Source organism: Labeo rohita, chromosome 1 (genome assembly GCF_022985175.1).
Source record: "Labeo rohita strain BAU-BD-2019 chromosome 1, IGBB_LRoh.1.0, whole genome shotgun sequence".
Lineage (NCBI taxonomy): Eukaryota > Metazoa > Chordata > Actinopteri > Cypriniformes > Cyprinidae > Labeo > Labeo rohita.
In genome coordinates this window covers 29,293,841-29,306,846 of record NC_066869.1, presented here as the reverse complement: position 1 = coordinate 29,306,846, position 13,006 = coordinate 29,293,841, and the positions used below count along the sequence as shown (strand labels likewise).

The 13,006-nt window shown below is 35.2% G+C and overlaps 1 protein-coding gene across 1 annotated transcript in view; it reads right to left on the bottom strand.

Annotated features, from left to right (window-relative positions):
* The window catches only part of dachc (dachshund c), a 71,398-nt gene that overhangs the window by 41,583 nt on the left and 16,809 nt on the right, over nt 1-13,006 (bottom strand). The window contains exon 2 of the mRNA XM_051114498.1: nt 3,596-3,711. Within this exon, the coding sequence (XP_050970455.1) occupies nt 3,596-3,711 (116 nt within the window). The remainder of the gene's footprint in view (nt 1-3,595; nt 3,712-13,006) is intronic.

Here is a 13,006-nt window from a genome sequence, read left to right as displayed (position 1 = left end):
TGCATTACATAAGAATGTTAAAATAAATTGTACAAAACTTTCTAATGAATTATAACGTTATACCTACAATATAAATTATACCTATGATATATAACAGAAACGTTTATAAAAACATTTTTGTTGGATTTTTGTATCAACGCTAATGTACATATCAATTACCAAAGCCTGCACTGAATAGGCATTTCGTCTAAATTTGTTTTTTAACACTTTTCTTATGAATTCCACAACTTCTCAAAACCCTACACATAATGTTCTTAACTGTAATTTTTTTTTTAAACATATTTTCCTTTTTTGATTTTCACAATTTGTGAAAACATAGTGTTACTAATCTTAATCTTATAAATTTTGAATATGCAGTTTTAGGGCCATTTGTAATACAAGTTTCAAAGGAATTTTGCACAAGGATTTTATTGTTTCCCTATTGACCTTTAGTGTGCAAAAGGTCAGATGCAAACATGATATGTTAAAAATGCAATAGCCACACTTCCCCACACTGCTTGTGTGTGTGCTTTTGGGGACTTATTAAATGAAAAGTTCACTTCCACAATGAAAAATTCTTAAAATTTACTCACCCCAATATCATCTAAAACGTTTATGTCTTTCTTTCCTCAATAGAAAAGAAATTAAGGTTTTTGAGGAAAACATTCCAGTATTTTTCTCAATAGGAGGCAATGGGTTGAAGGTCCAAATTGCAGTTTCAATGCAACTTCAAAGGGCTCTGCACGATCCCAACCAAGAAATAAGGGTCTCATCTAATGAAATGATCGGTCATTTTCTAAGAAAATCCCAAACTTATATACTTTTTAACCAGTGTATATATAAACACACACACATACAGTATATATTTTGAAAATATATACATGTACTTACATGTATATATTTTTCTTGATATAATTAATGTTTAAATATATTTAATATATAAACATAACATTTTTCTTGTGTGTGTATTTATATATACATAATAAATGTACACAGTACACACACATTTTTTATGTAAACAAAAACGTTTATTTTGGACGTGATTAATCACGATTAATCATTGCACAGCACTAAAAAAATGAGTCAAACACCCTTTACAAAAAAAGGTAAAACGATGTTGGTCGATTTTGAAGTTGAAGGAGAAAATGAGATGGAGTATTTCGCCCTACCCAATCTTTTTGAACCGGAGTACACAGACAAAAAACTAACCGCGTGTGATTTTTCCAACGCGATTACGCAATGTGTGAAGATGCACGTGTGCATCGCAGACCTTTTGTGGTTAAAAAGTATTTACATTTTTATTTTTTTAAGAAAATTACTGATTGTTTCACTAGATAAGACTCTTCCTCAGCTGGGATCGTATAGAGGCCTTTGAAGCTGCATTGAAACTGCAACTTGGACCTTGGAAATTCTGAAATGCTTTCCTCAAAAAAAACTTAATTTCTTTGCAGCTGATGAAAGAAAGACACAAACATCTTGGATGACATGGGGGTGAGTAAATTATCAGAAAATTTTCATTCTGGAACTGAACTTCTCCTTTAATGACAGATATAAAAATGTGCAATTCGAATTTTTAAGATCTGGTAACTGTGTTTGTACCTGAACTGTAACCTCCCGGTTTGTAAATGTTGCTCTCTACACCGCTATCTACTCCAAAAACATGTCACTGTTGGCTGGCTAAAGTAAGACAGATGAACAATTACCTAGTTTGACTCATTTATTAAATAATATCGCATCAGCTCTGGTTTCAGTTATTTGTTCATACAAACAGTATTTGATCGGCTCCTGTATTTGTTGTACGAACAGAATTGTTCAGAAGAAAATATATAATGTTCATTCCAAACACTGATTCTGTGAAAGTATGTGTTTAAGATCTATCCTTTTAAAGTCTGCGCTCTAGTCCGGGCAAACGGCTCTCAAATTTAGTTCTAGAGCTTTCGTACGCTGGCATTTGGCTGCAATTCACAACAGTTATGTGCAAATATGAGGCAAGCTCTGGCAGTGAGCTTTAGGAGCGGGGTGTTTTTTTTCTCACTCTCTCAGTTGCTCTCCAAATGCTTTCACTAAATGTCAAGATCAGAGCATGAAAGCCAAGGTCCCTATTCAGCCTGTGAAGAGGACGATATCAAAGCATTCCCCACTCTCAGTCTGCAATCCACTCAAAGAGGGAAAAAACTGTCCTCCCTCTCTTTCTCTCTATCTCCCTAGTGGCCTTTGAGTTCCCATCTCTGTGGCTGACATTGATAGTGTGACCTCTGCCGAAGATAAAAGAGGCCTGTGCTATTGAGCATTTTCTTTCTCCCTCTCACTCTTTCTCTCTCCATCACCTGCTCTTTCTAAACGAGTACAAATGCGCGGCCCTTTTCGGGCTCTCTTTGAGAAGTCGTAACGAGCAGACTGCGCACGCACACACACAAAGAGAAGGGCAGCTTAGAAGTCGCTGCATTTAGCTTCAGGATGCAGGATGGACAGAAGTTGTGATGCTTTAAATGACACTCTCCGGAGCGAGAGGAGAGCTGACACCACAGAGGCCGAGGTGAACATATCTCCAGGCTAAATCTAATAGGTTTTAATCATAATATCACAACACAATAAAGGGCAAATTAGAGTTGGCAAGATGAGGTTACATGCTACCTCGGGCAAACCTGCATTGTGAGTGTGGAAACAATAGCTGTGTTTTCTTGGCTTTGGGCTTTTCCACAACACAGCATGAGTCAGATTGTTTATTTGCGTCACTTCAGATAAGTGCTGTTTAAAGTGACTGACACAGAAATATAACAGGCTGCAACTGGTCTGTAAAAATATGCACCATTTCAAGCAACTGAATTAAAAACTGAACTGAAGTTGGTTTTATATTCAAATATGCGTATCCCTGCTTAACACGCAGAGTGAACTGTAAGTAAGGCTGATTCTCCCCCTAAAAGTTTAAACACTGTGGCTCTGGATAGCTCAAAGCATTGCTTGTTTGAACATCCCGTTCAGTCCAGAATAGCAAAAAAAAAAAATCTGCAGCCATTCTCTTTCTCATTATTATTATGTCAGTTTCATTTGGTGATGCTAATGAGGCAGAAATCACACGTTTCTGCTATAAATCTTACATAAATTGCCATATTTCCTATTTCAGCCTAAATATGCCTAACCAGACGCCACTCAAATGCAGATTTGCTTTTATTTTAGATTTTTATGACAATAAGCCATAATGAAAGCGACAATGGGTAATTTACCTCAGATATTGAAAATAGCTACGTTTAAACAGTATATTCCATAACAAATACTCTATCAGTTAATGAGTATGTATTCTGAATAATGGTAAAATGGTTTATTTTGATTTGATTATGTACTTTTTGTTTCTAGTGTGAGACAGCGGTGCACTTGCACACAGACTCCGCCCACATGCTCTTCTGATTGGCTGTGATTTGTAATCGATTTTATCGTGTCTGGTGTGGACAGACAAATTACTTTTTGCTGGAATCTTACCACGTCTGATTAGGATACAGTGTATTTCTTCATTTTTCACTGATTTGATCATCTTAAATTCTGCTTTTCTCATTTGAGGAATGAGATTTGTTTGTTCTGGCAGTAACAGTGAGGTAGGAATAGTTCATCATTTTCTTACCAGTGTGAGACATCATTCCTGAGGACATGAGTCCGGAGACGGAGTGGGGCAGGACGTGAGGGCTCTCGGGTGATGTCACGCTCTGGGTTCGTTTAGGAGGTCTGCCAGGTCTGGAGCTAAAAAAAATGAACACCAAATGTCAGACAACCTTTTCCATTTGGTTACATGTAACAACCCATTTAGAAGGCAGTGCAATTCTTGCACATTGCAAGCTGCAGTGTAGACATTTTTGTTAATTATAATGGGAATGTTGTAGTTTTGCTGCATCATGTCATTCACCTTAAGTGTAGACAAGGTACAGAATGATTAGAAGCTACCAAGTTGGCCTGAGGCTAGTTGTCACATGAGAAAGTTTTCAAAAGTGCTAAATCTCAGTAACTGGGAATGTTTGGGACCCCTTAAGGGACTTAAACGCATCAATTAAAAAAGGTTCAAACATTCACTGATGCTCCAGAAGGAAACACGATGCATTAAGAGCCAGGGGGTGAAAACTTTTTGAATTTAAAGATCAATGTAAATTGTACTTAATTTGTCTTGTGGAAAACATGTAAGTACCTTCTGTTGCTTCTGAAGGGCAGTACTAAACGGAAAAAAAAGTTATATTTCAACAAAATTAGAGAAAATTAGACATCTTCATTCTGTTCAAAAGTTTTCACCCCTGGCTCTTAATGCATTATGTTACCTTCTGGAGCATCAGTGAATGTTTGAATCTTTTTTACTAGTTTTGTCCCTCAGTTGTCCTCGGTGTGAAAAGATGGATCTCAAAACCATATAGTCACTGCTGGAAAAGGTTAAATTATGCAAAAGATGCTGGGAACCTGAAGAATCTGCAGAACCTGGAGGATTTTTCTGAAGAACAGTGCTTAGTTTAACTGTTCAGAACAAACAAGGGATTCATGAACAACCATCACAAAACTAAACAAAACAAAAAGAACTGTATGTATGTTCTCAAATGTTCTATTACACAAATGTGGGTTTTCTCTAGCAGTGTTTTACTATGCTGGTTTCAAAATTTATCGTTGGGTTTTTATCATATTTAACTCAAACAATGGATAAATAAAAATAAGAAACACCTGGATACACTATAAAATAGTTCAGAGTTTATTGGAGTATGTTTTATAAGAAAATGCAATTTCAGTTCTTAAACTTTAAAATTGCACATTAAATTCACTCCGTATTTTTTGTGCAATTTACAAGCAATTTCTGAGCGAAAATTATTTCTACACTATTTTTTAGTCTTGTAAGTGTATTCTTAGAAAAAGTGGCATTGTTTGATATTTTTGTTCCATACATTTTATTATTTATTTATTTATTTTTATTACTTGAATTGTTTTCCATTTTTTTTGTTGTTGTATTGATTCTGTTGAAAAGCCTATAATATGCTGTTCAACTCCTGGTGGGTCATGTTGTCAGAAACATCAACTTTTGTTCAACGTGCTATATTTTTTACTCCCAAACAATAATGGTGAAACAGCTATTTTGTGGCCAAGACTTGTTCCCAAGGTTATACACAAACTGACATTCTCTAAAAAATGTTCACTGCAGTAAAAAGTGTGACAACTCAGTCTCCCATATACTTTTTTTTAAATCAAGGCATGGCTGGTACACACTCATACACACACATTTCTGTTCAGAGCTGGACTAATCTACTATGCATACTAGCATGCGTCAGTAAATACTCTCAAGGACAGTCTTTTCTGCCATCTCTTGTACCCCCTCCCTTCTCTTTTTCTCTCTCTCTCTAATTAGATCACACAGTAGACTCATCTCCCTTTTCCATAATCAGCCGATTTTTTGCTCATGTATAATGCATGCTGCGCACCTTGTTACCTGCTCCTGCGCATTCATGTGCAATTTAAATTTCTTGAGTTTACATGCGTTAAAATCAGCCACGGCTCTCAGCAGCACACACAAATAACAGCTGCATTAACTTGAGGTGTTTATCTAGACAACCAAATTCATCTAATTGAGTCTGAATGAAAGGGGAAATAGGTTACAGTCCTTTTTCACCTGTTTGACTTAACATGGTACACTTCTGATTGTTTTGACCCTTGTGTATCTTTGTCTGCACCAGCTGAGCAGGTGTCAGGTTTTAAGAAAACCTTTAATGGAAAGCATTTGCTTTTTCACTAAACTTTCTTTATCATTTTGCTGAGCATTCCAGAAAAAAAGTCCTCTATTTTGTTCAGATCCTTCGCTTACACCTCCCCCAGTGCTCGTGAGCGCCAATCATCCTTCATAAAATATTAAACTCCCCGCCGTTTGCCCTTTTAAAATCTCCCTCTCTCAATTCCCTAATTGTAGTGTTTCTTTATCTGTCCACTGCAGAGAGTAAATAAATGAACAAAATAGCTATTTTATCACAGCGCCTGACCTTTGAAACGGGAGAGGATTATCACAGGTTTATTTCTCACCCCGTTCTCTCACCCCCCCCACACACACACACACACAACAGGAGTCAGGACTGGTCTGTGTGTTTGTCTTTGACAGAGATGATTGTTGTTGTACAAAGATGGACATTTTTGTCTGGATCTACTTATTTATTTTTTAAAAAAATGGTTAAAAAATTAAATTCATACACACATTGACATTATGACCTCATCATAATGATTTTTTTTTTTTACATTTCTGCATTAATATTGTGATTTTTTTTTTTTTTTTTTTTACAGAACTTTAAGTAAATAATGTTACTGTCCTACTGTTCTAATATCGTAATCAAGACAAAAATTAATCAAAAGTTAAATTCTTTGGAAAAAGCAGCTTGTCATAAACAAACATTTTAATAAAACTGCTTATTACTGCTTATTAATATTATTAACAAATGTATAGAAATTAAATAAATAAACAAATATAAATATAAAATAATGATACATAAAATAATATATAATTAAGATGCATACTCTCACATGTATTTAGGTGTAAGGAATATATATATATATATATATATATAACATCCAAATCCACTATAATTTTATAGATAATACTGTTTTTGTGTAGTTTTAAGAGTTATTTTAGGTAAGAATGTACTTGTACCAAAGATTGCTCATTAAAATTTCATCATAAGCATACGAAAATGATTTTTCTTTTAAAAAGTTAACAAAAGTAAATCATTGTTACTATGTTTTACAAGAAAATACTATTTACAATTTTTTTCCATGTGTTACTTAAGGTTTCTTTGTAATTATCTGTGAAAATTACAAAAAAACATTAAAATTCTTCACCTTTTTTTCAGTGTAGTACGTGCATATTGTACGTTTTTGCTTGACACTGCAAACATATATTTATCAGTCATAAGTAGTATGCCATTTTTTTGATAACAATTCTGACTGATCTTAATCTCCTCACGTGTAATGGACACAGTGCCACACTTGACTCTGAAACAAATAGCGCATCTATTTATAGTTATATATATTTAACAGTTCTTTCTGGTCCTCGAATCTGATTGGCTGAGAGGAGTGCAATATTCTAGTGATATCAGAAGTCCAACCGTTTCCGTTGTTTTTTCTTCACTTGCGGTATTTCTCACAGTGAGTGTCATGGCGGATGCCCAAGTCCACTACAATTTTACAAATAATACTTTTTTGGGTGAGAATGTACTTGTTTAGACTTCAAATATGTGGTTTGTTATCGAAGATAACATCTAGAATATCGCAGCTTCGAGATTCGAGGACCAGAAAGAATTGTTGTACAAATATATATAAATATAAATATATATACACCGGCACTAAAAAGGTACCCTGATACCCTGATTTAAAGGGGTCATCGGATGCCCATTTTCCACAAGTTGATATGATTCTTTAGGGTCTTAATGAAAAGTCTATAACATGCTTTGGTTAAAATTTCTCAATGGTAGTGTAAATAACACCTTTTTTACCTCATCAGGTACCTAATCCTAATTTAGCTCTGCAAAAATCATCCTGTTCTGGTCGAGGTTGCTTTAAATCAGGGGTGTCAAACTCAGTTCCTGGAGGGCCGCAGCCCTGCAGAGTTTTGTTCCCACCCTGCTTTAACACACATACTATGCACTTTTCAATTAAGCCTGAGGGACTTTTTGGATCAAGTGTGTTTTATTAGGGTTGCATCTAAACTCTGCAGGCCTGCGGCCCTCCAGGACCGGAGTTTGACACCCATGCTTTAAATGTTAATGAGCTCTGCTCGCCCTGCCCCTCTCTTCTCTCTGTGGAGTGACGAGCCTGTTTACTTTAGCCGCATTTAGCCGCTAAACTTGCTAACTAGCCTATTTAAATATGTATCCTGCACATTCAGTTTACTACACACATACTGAAGCGCACATGACACTCGCGGTGTTTTCAGCCTCTGACGCCTCAGTATATGAGTACATGAATACATAAATGTAGTCTCTAGAACTGCTGTGAGAGTCATGAGCATTTTACCTTAATTTTGAGAAAACCCATTCTCATATCATATACAAACAGAAACGTGAAGGCAGCAACCCGTCAAAATAAAAGTTCGGATGGAAATATTGCTTAAAATAATTATAGTACTACTACTAAAAATAAAAATATTATTAAAGCAATATTTAAGGAATATTTACAAGAAATTTACATTTTAATTTTGTTTATTTACAAGAAAACTGTAAATACACAAGACAGTATTTCTGAAAAAAAAATAATAAACCATTCTTTATAAAATCTAATTAATCTTTATAAATTAATTAGGCATGCTTTTGATTATTTATTAATATCTAATGAAACTAATGGAATGCAGAAAATGAATAGTAAACAGATTCACAGAATTTGATCAAAATAGAACTTAGTTTGTCGGTGCCAATAGTCTTGTGGGCAGCGCGCCGACATGTACCGCCACTGTGCTCCGGGCGTCCTGAGCTTGGATCCCGATCCCACCCACTATCTTTCTCCCACTTCGTTTCCTGTCATTGCTATACTGTCTTATCAAAAATAAAAATGCCAAAAATAGATCTCAAAAAAAAAAAAAAATAGAACTCAGTTTGAGAAAAATACAAAAATGTATTTTATAGGGCTTTAAAATGTAATTTCTGTTAAACATTTAATTGCTGTTAAAGTGTATACATTTCATTATTTCATTTAATTAGACATGCTTTTTTGTGTCCGGTACTGCTGGTCTGATTCAGTTTGCAATAACAGTAAACTCCGAGAGACATGCTAGAACTCTAGTGCTAATGACGCAGCTCTGGTGAAGGACCGTCTTCTCTCTTCCTACAGCCATGCTGAATGCCTAACAGGCTGACATTTTTAATAATTCCTAATGGGGCGATATTTTAATTAAACTGATACTGATGGAATCAGATTAAATGTGGTTAAGCCGTGCAGCGGAAATGACTCAAGAAATTCAAAGAGAGATCAGCAGATAAGGCACCATTTTAACTCTCTCTCTCCCTGTATGATTCATTAACTACGACCCCCTTCCGCTCGCAAAATGAAGAGTTTTTTATCACTGCAATTTTTCTAGATACTTCATTTGAGAGGACAGATGTGCACAGGAAACAAGACTTAAGATTAACATGGTAGTCTATGAACGAGTGAGTCAGAGGGGGAGAGAAAGAGAGAGAGAGAGAGAACAAAAATGCAACGTACAACTCAGGGTGCCTTTGAGGACATTTAATTAAAATCTAATCCTGCATTCATTAAGGCTCACATAAATTAAGCTGTCATTCATAAGATTTATGGATTCTCATTTGCATACCACATACAATTCATCAATTACTGGGGTATGAAAGGGGCACAACCCCCTCTGGGCTGCCCACTGCCACAAACAAAAGAGGGGGGAAAAACAGAGAGAATTAGACGATGGTTGGGGGGGGTCTAAATCTCCCGTATTCCACTGACAAACATTCAGATGTACTTTTCAATTATTACGTCCAATGGAAGCAGTAGGGACTCGTCTAAATGGTGATGATCTGTGTCCACAGCACAAAGAGATAAGAGAGGGGGGTCAGAGCAGGACGTACAGTATTTCACAGAGGAAACTGATTACTTTAGATTACAGAAATAGAAAAAAAGGAACTAAGAGAGACATATACCTCAGTCCCTTATCTTTATAATAACTACCCGTCGTTCTGGATAAACTAGAGAAAACAAACAAATCAAAAAAGAACGAGAAGCCGGGATGACCGTAATAATATTCAGGGTTAATGAAGCAAAGAATAAGAGAGAGTGTAGCGTGAGTGTTTGTCTACCCATTAGCAGAGACAGTCTCTTTCTGACAGGTGAATTTCAGGTAGAGTTATAAATAGTGTATTTGTCGCATGAATTTATACACTCCTTTTGCATTATAGAGGGTGTTTTGCACAAGTGTCATCTTAGACTTACTCAGGGTTTAAAACAATTATTATTTAGTAATATTATCAAACTGATGGCACTGATAGTATCTGATGAGTATAAAACTTGAACTGAATAATGACACTATTGTCTTCTGTAAAGTTGTTTCATAACAAACGACCTTTGCATTGTCGACACTATTATTGAACTGAATTATATCTAAACTGAGCTGAATAATCACACTGTTGTCTTCTACAGAGCTGCTCTGTACACTGAAAAAATTGGTCTAAAAACAATTTTCACTCAGAAATTGCTAATAAATTTTAAAAAAACAATTAGAAAGAAACCGCATTGAATTAAACATTAAATTTTGAAGTGGAAAGACTGAAATATTATTGTCTTGTAAAATATAGCCTATTTTCAAAAAAACATGTTTTATAATGGGCTGAATTAAATTTGTTTCAAAATTAAACTTTGCAACACTGACACATCTAACGTATTGAACTGAACTGAATCAACATTGAACTAAATTGAGCTTAAAGGAGAAGTCCACTTCCAAAACAAACATTTACAGATAATATACTCACCCCTTGTTGTTATCCAAGATGTTCATGTCTTTCTTTCTTCAGTCGTAAAGAAATTATGTTTTTTGAAATAAAAAAAAAAAAAAAAAAAATCAGGAATGTTCTCAATATAGTGGACTTCAATGGTGCCGGGGAGTTTGAACTTCCAAAATGCAGTTTAAATGCAGCTTCAAAGCGCTTTAAACGATCCCAGCCAAGGAAGAAGGGTCTTATCTACCAAAACAATCGGTTACTTACTAAAAAAAAATGACAATTTATATACTTTTTAACCTCAAATGCTTGTCTTGTCTAGCTCTGTGTGAACTCTGTGCATTCCGGGTCAATACAGTTAGGGTATGTCGAAAAACTCCCATGTCATTTTCTCCTCCAATATCCGAATCACTGTTTTACCTCACTTACATCATTGTTTCAACTTTTTTTGTAAAGGGTGTTTGACCCTCCTTACTCGTTCACTTTGGAAACACTGTGGCGGTACTTTTGCAGCAATGTAGGACAATTTTGAAGTTAAAGGAGAAAATGAGATGGGAGTTTTTCGACATACCCTAACTGTATTGACCCGGAATGCACAGAGTTCATGCAGAGCTAGACAAGACAAGCATTTGAGTTTAAAAAGTATATAACATTTTTTTAGAAAATAATCATTTTGCTAGATAAGACCCTTCTTCGTCGGCTGGGATGATTTAGAGCCCTTTGAAGCTGCATTGAAACTGCGTTTTGGAAATTCAAACTCACAGGCTCCATTGAAGTCATATGGAGAAAAATCCTGAAATGTTTGCTGCATAAAACAATTTCTTTCAGACTGAAGAAAGAAAGACATGAACATCTTGGAGTAAATTATCTAATTTTTGTTCTGGAAGTGAACTTCTCCTTTAATAATGACAATATTGCACTGTAAAAAGTGTTAAACCGCAAATGTTACTTTAAAGAGATGTTTCTATCTGATTCTGTTGGTATAAATTAAGTTGATTCAGCAATATTAAATACATGAACACTGTTATTTTCTTGTTTGTTACTGTTAGCTTTGAAAATATGTATTGTATAAAGTGCTATAGAAATAAACGTGACTTGACCTGACTTGAAAAAACGTACTCTTGAAAACTTTTTGCATTAATCATACCTTGAAACAAATGGAAAAACATTTAGACGGAACTGCTCTTTGATGAAAAAAAGCCGAGCTGAAAGGATAAGAGCAAACATCCTTTATTCTGGGCTCAAACAGGAAGTTCCTTCATGATGGGGCGTAATCGGAGCTCTTATCGCAGTGAAAGACTGAACCCAAATAGTCCACTGTTTGTGTTTCAATCTGCGGCTCTCTGTGATGAATGAAATGTAAATAAGTGTTGTGGCCCCCGCAGGGGGACGAAGAAAGAAGGGGAGAGAAAAAGACAGAGACTTAACATCTGTCTCAAACACACACACACACACACAAACAGACACTTTAACATTCTTGTTCCCAAAGCATACGTGCACACACACAAATATCCACATGCACAGGAAATAACAGCAATGGAAAAAAGCAGTACTGTAAACATTTTACAAACAGACTGCTTCCTCAAACAGACGTACACATTCACACACAAACAGCCACACCAACAAACTTCAACAAGATCAGTCAGTGAGTCAGTTAGGATTGTGTGTGTTACTGTAATATTCTATTTGACGCACTTCAGCACGCCAGCTGGCCTTTACAAGCCTGTTGACATTATAAACAAAAACTCATATTATACTAATAACAGATTATACACAATTACAACTAAAAATGATTGATGAAATTATATTTAATTTACAAAGCTCCAAAGCTTCAGTAATTATGAGAGTCCGTCATTTTATTTAAAACATTAATCAGAGAATCGTGTAAATACTCTCGAATGTGTTGATGAGAAAGTCCGAGAAAAAAAGAAGAAGTATAGTCTGAAAAACCTAATAAATGTTTTAAACTGAACGTAATGAAAACATATTTTCAGTGTGATTGTATAGCATGTAAACAGACACACATGGGGCGGAAATTAATGATGAGCAAATGATGAGTGTAGCAGAGTCATTTAGCAGTTGTTGACTTGTCTTGTATGTTAGTAAATATGTACCATATGAAGTCAACCATTACACCACCTTGTCTTGCTTTTGTGTAAGACATTTTAAAGGTCGTTTAAAAACATGTCAGAGTAAGCTGAATTTCAACTAGTTTTGAGAGACTTTCAAATGATTGCCATCATTTGCCTGAATACGATCTGAAACTGTTAAAAAACACCTCAGGAGTATTTAACACTTTTATTTTCTCTACTTTACATAATGTTGTGTATTTTGCCACCTTGTTACAAAAATTTGGAACACATCTAACACTGATTTGTGTGATGCAGTTTATCGAAGAATAAGAAGACAGAATCAGTAACAGGGTTCCACATTTAGCTCAAATAAATCTGTCAGTCAGTAAAAACTATGTAATTTGGCACCAAATTTTGGTTTGTAGTTACTGAAGAACTTAAAAGAATTCCCATTAAGGACAGAACAAATAAGATATTTATTTGTTAGATCGTTTTTGTTGAATAATTTGGGTAGCAGGAAAAAAA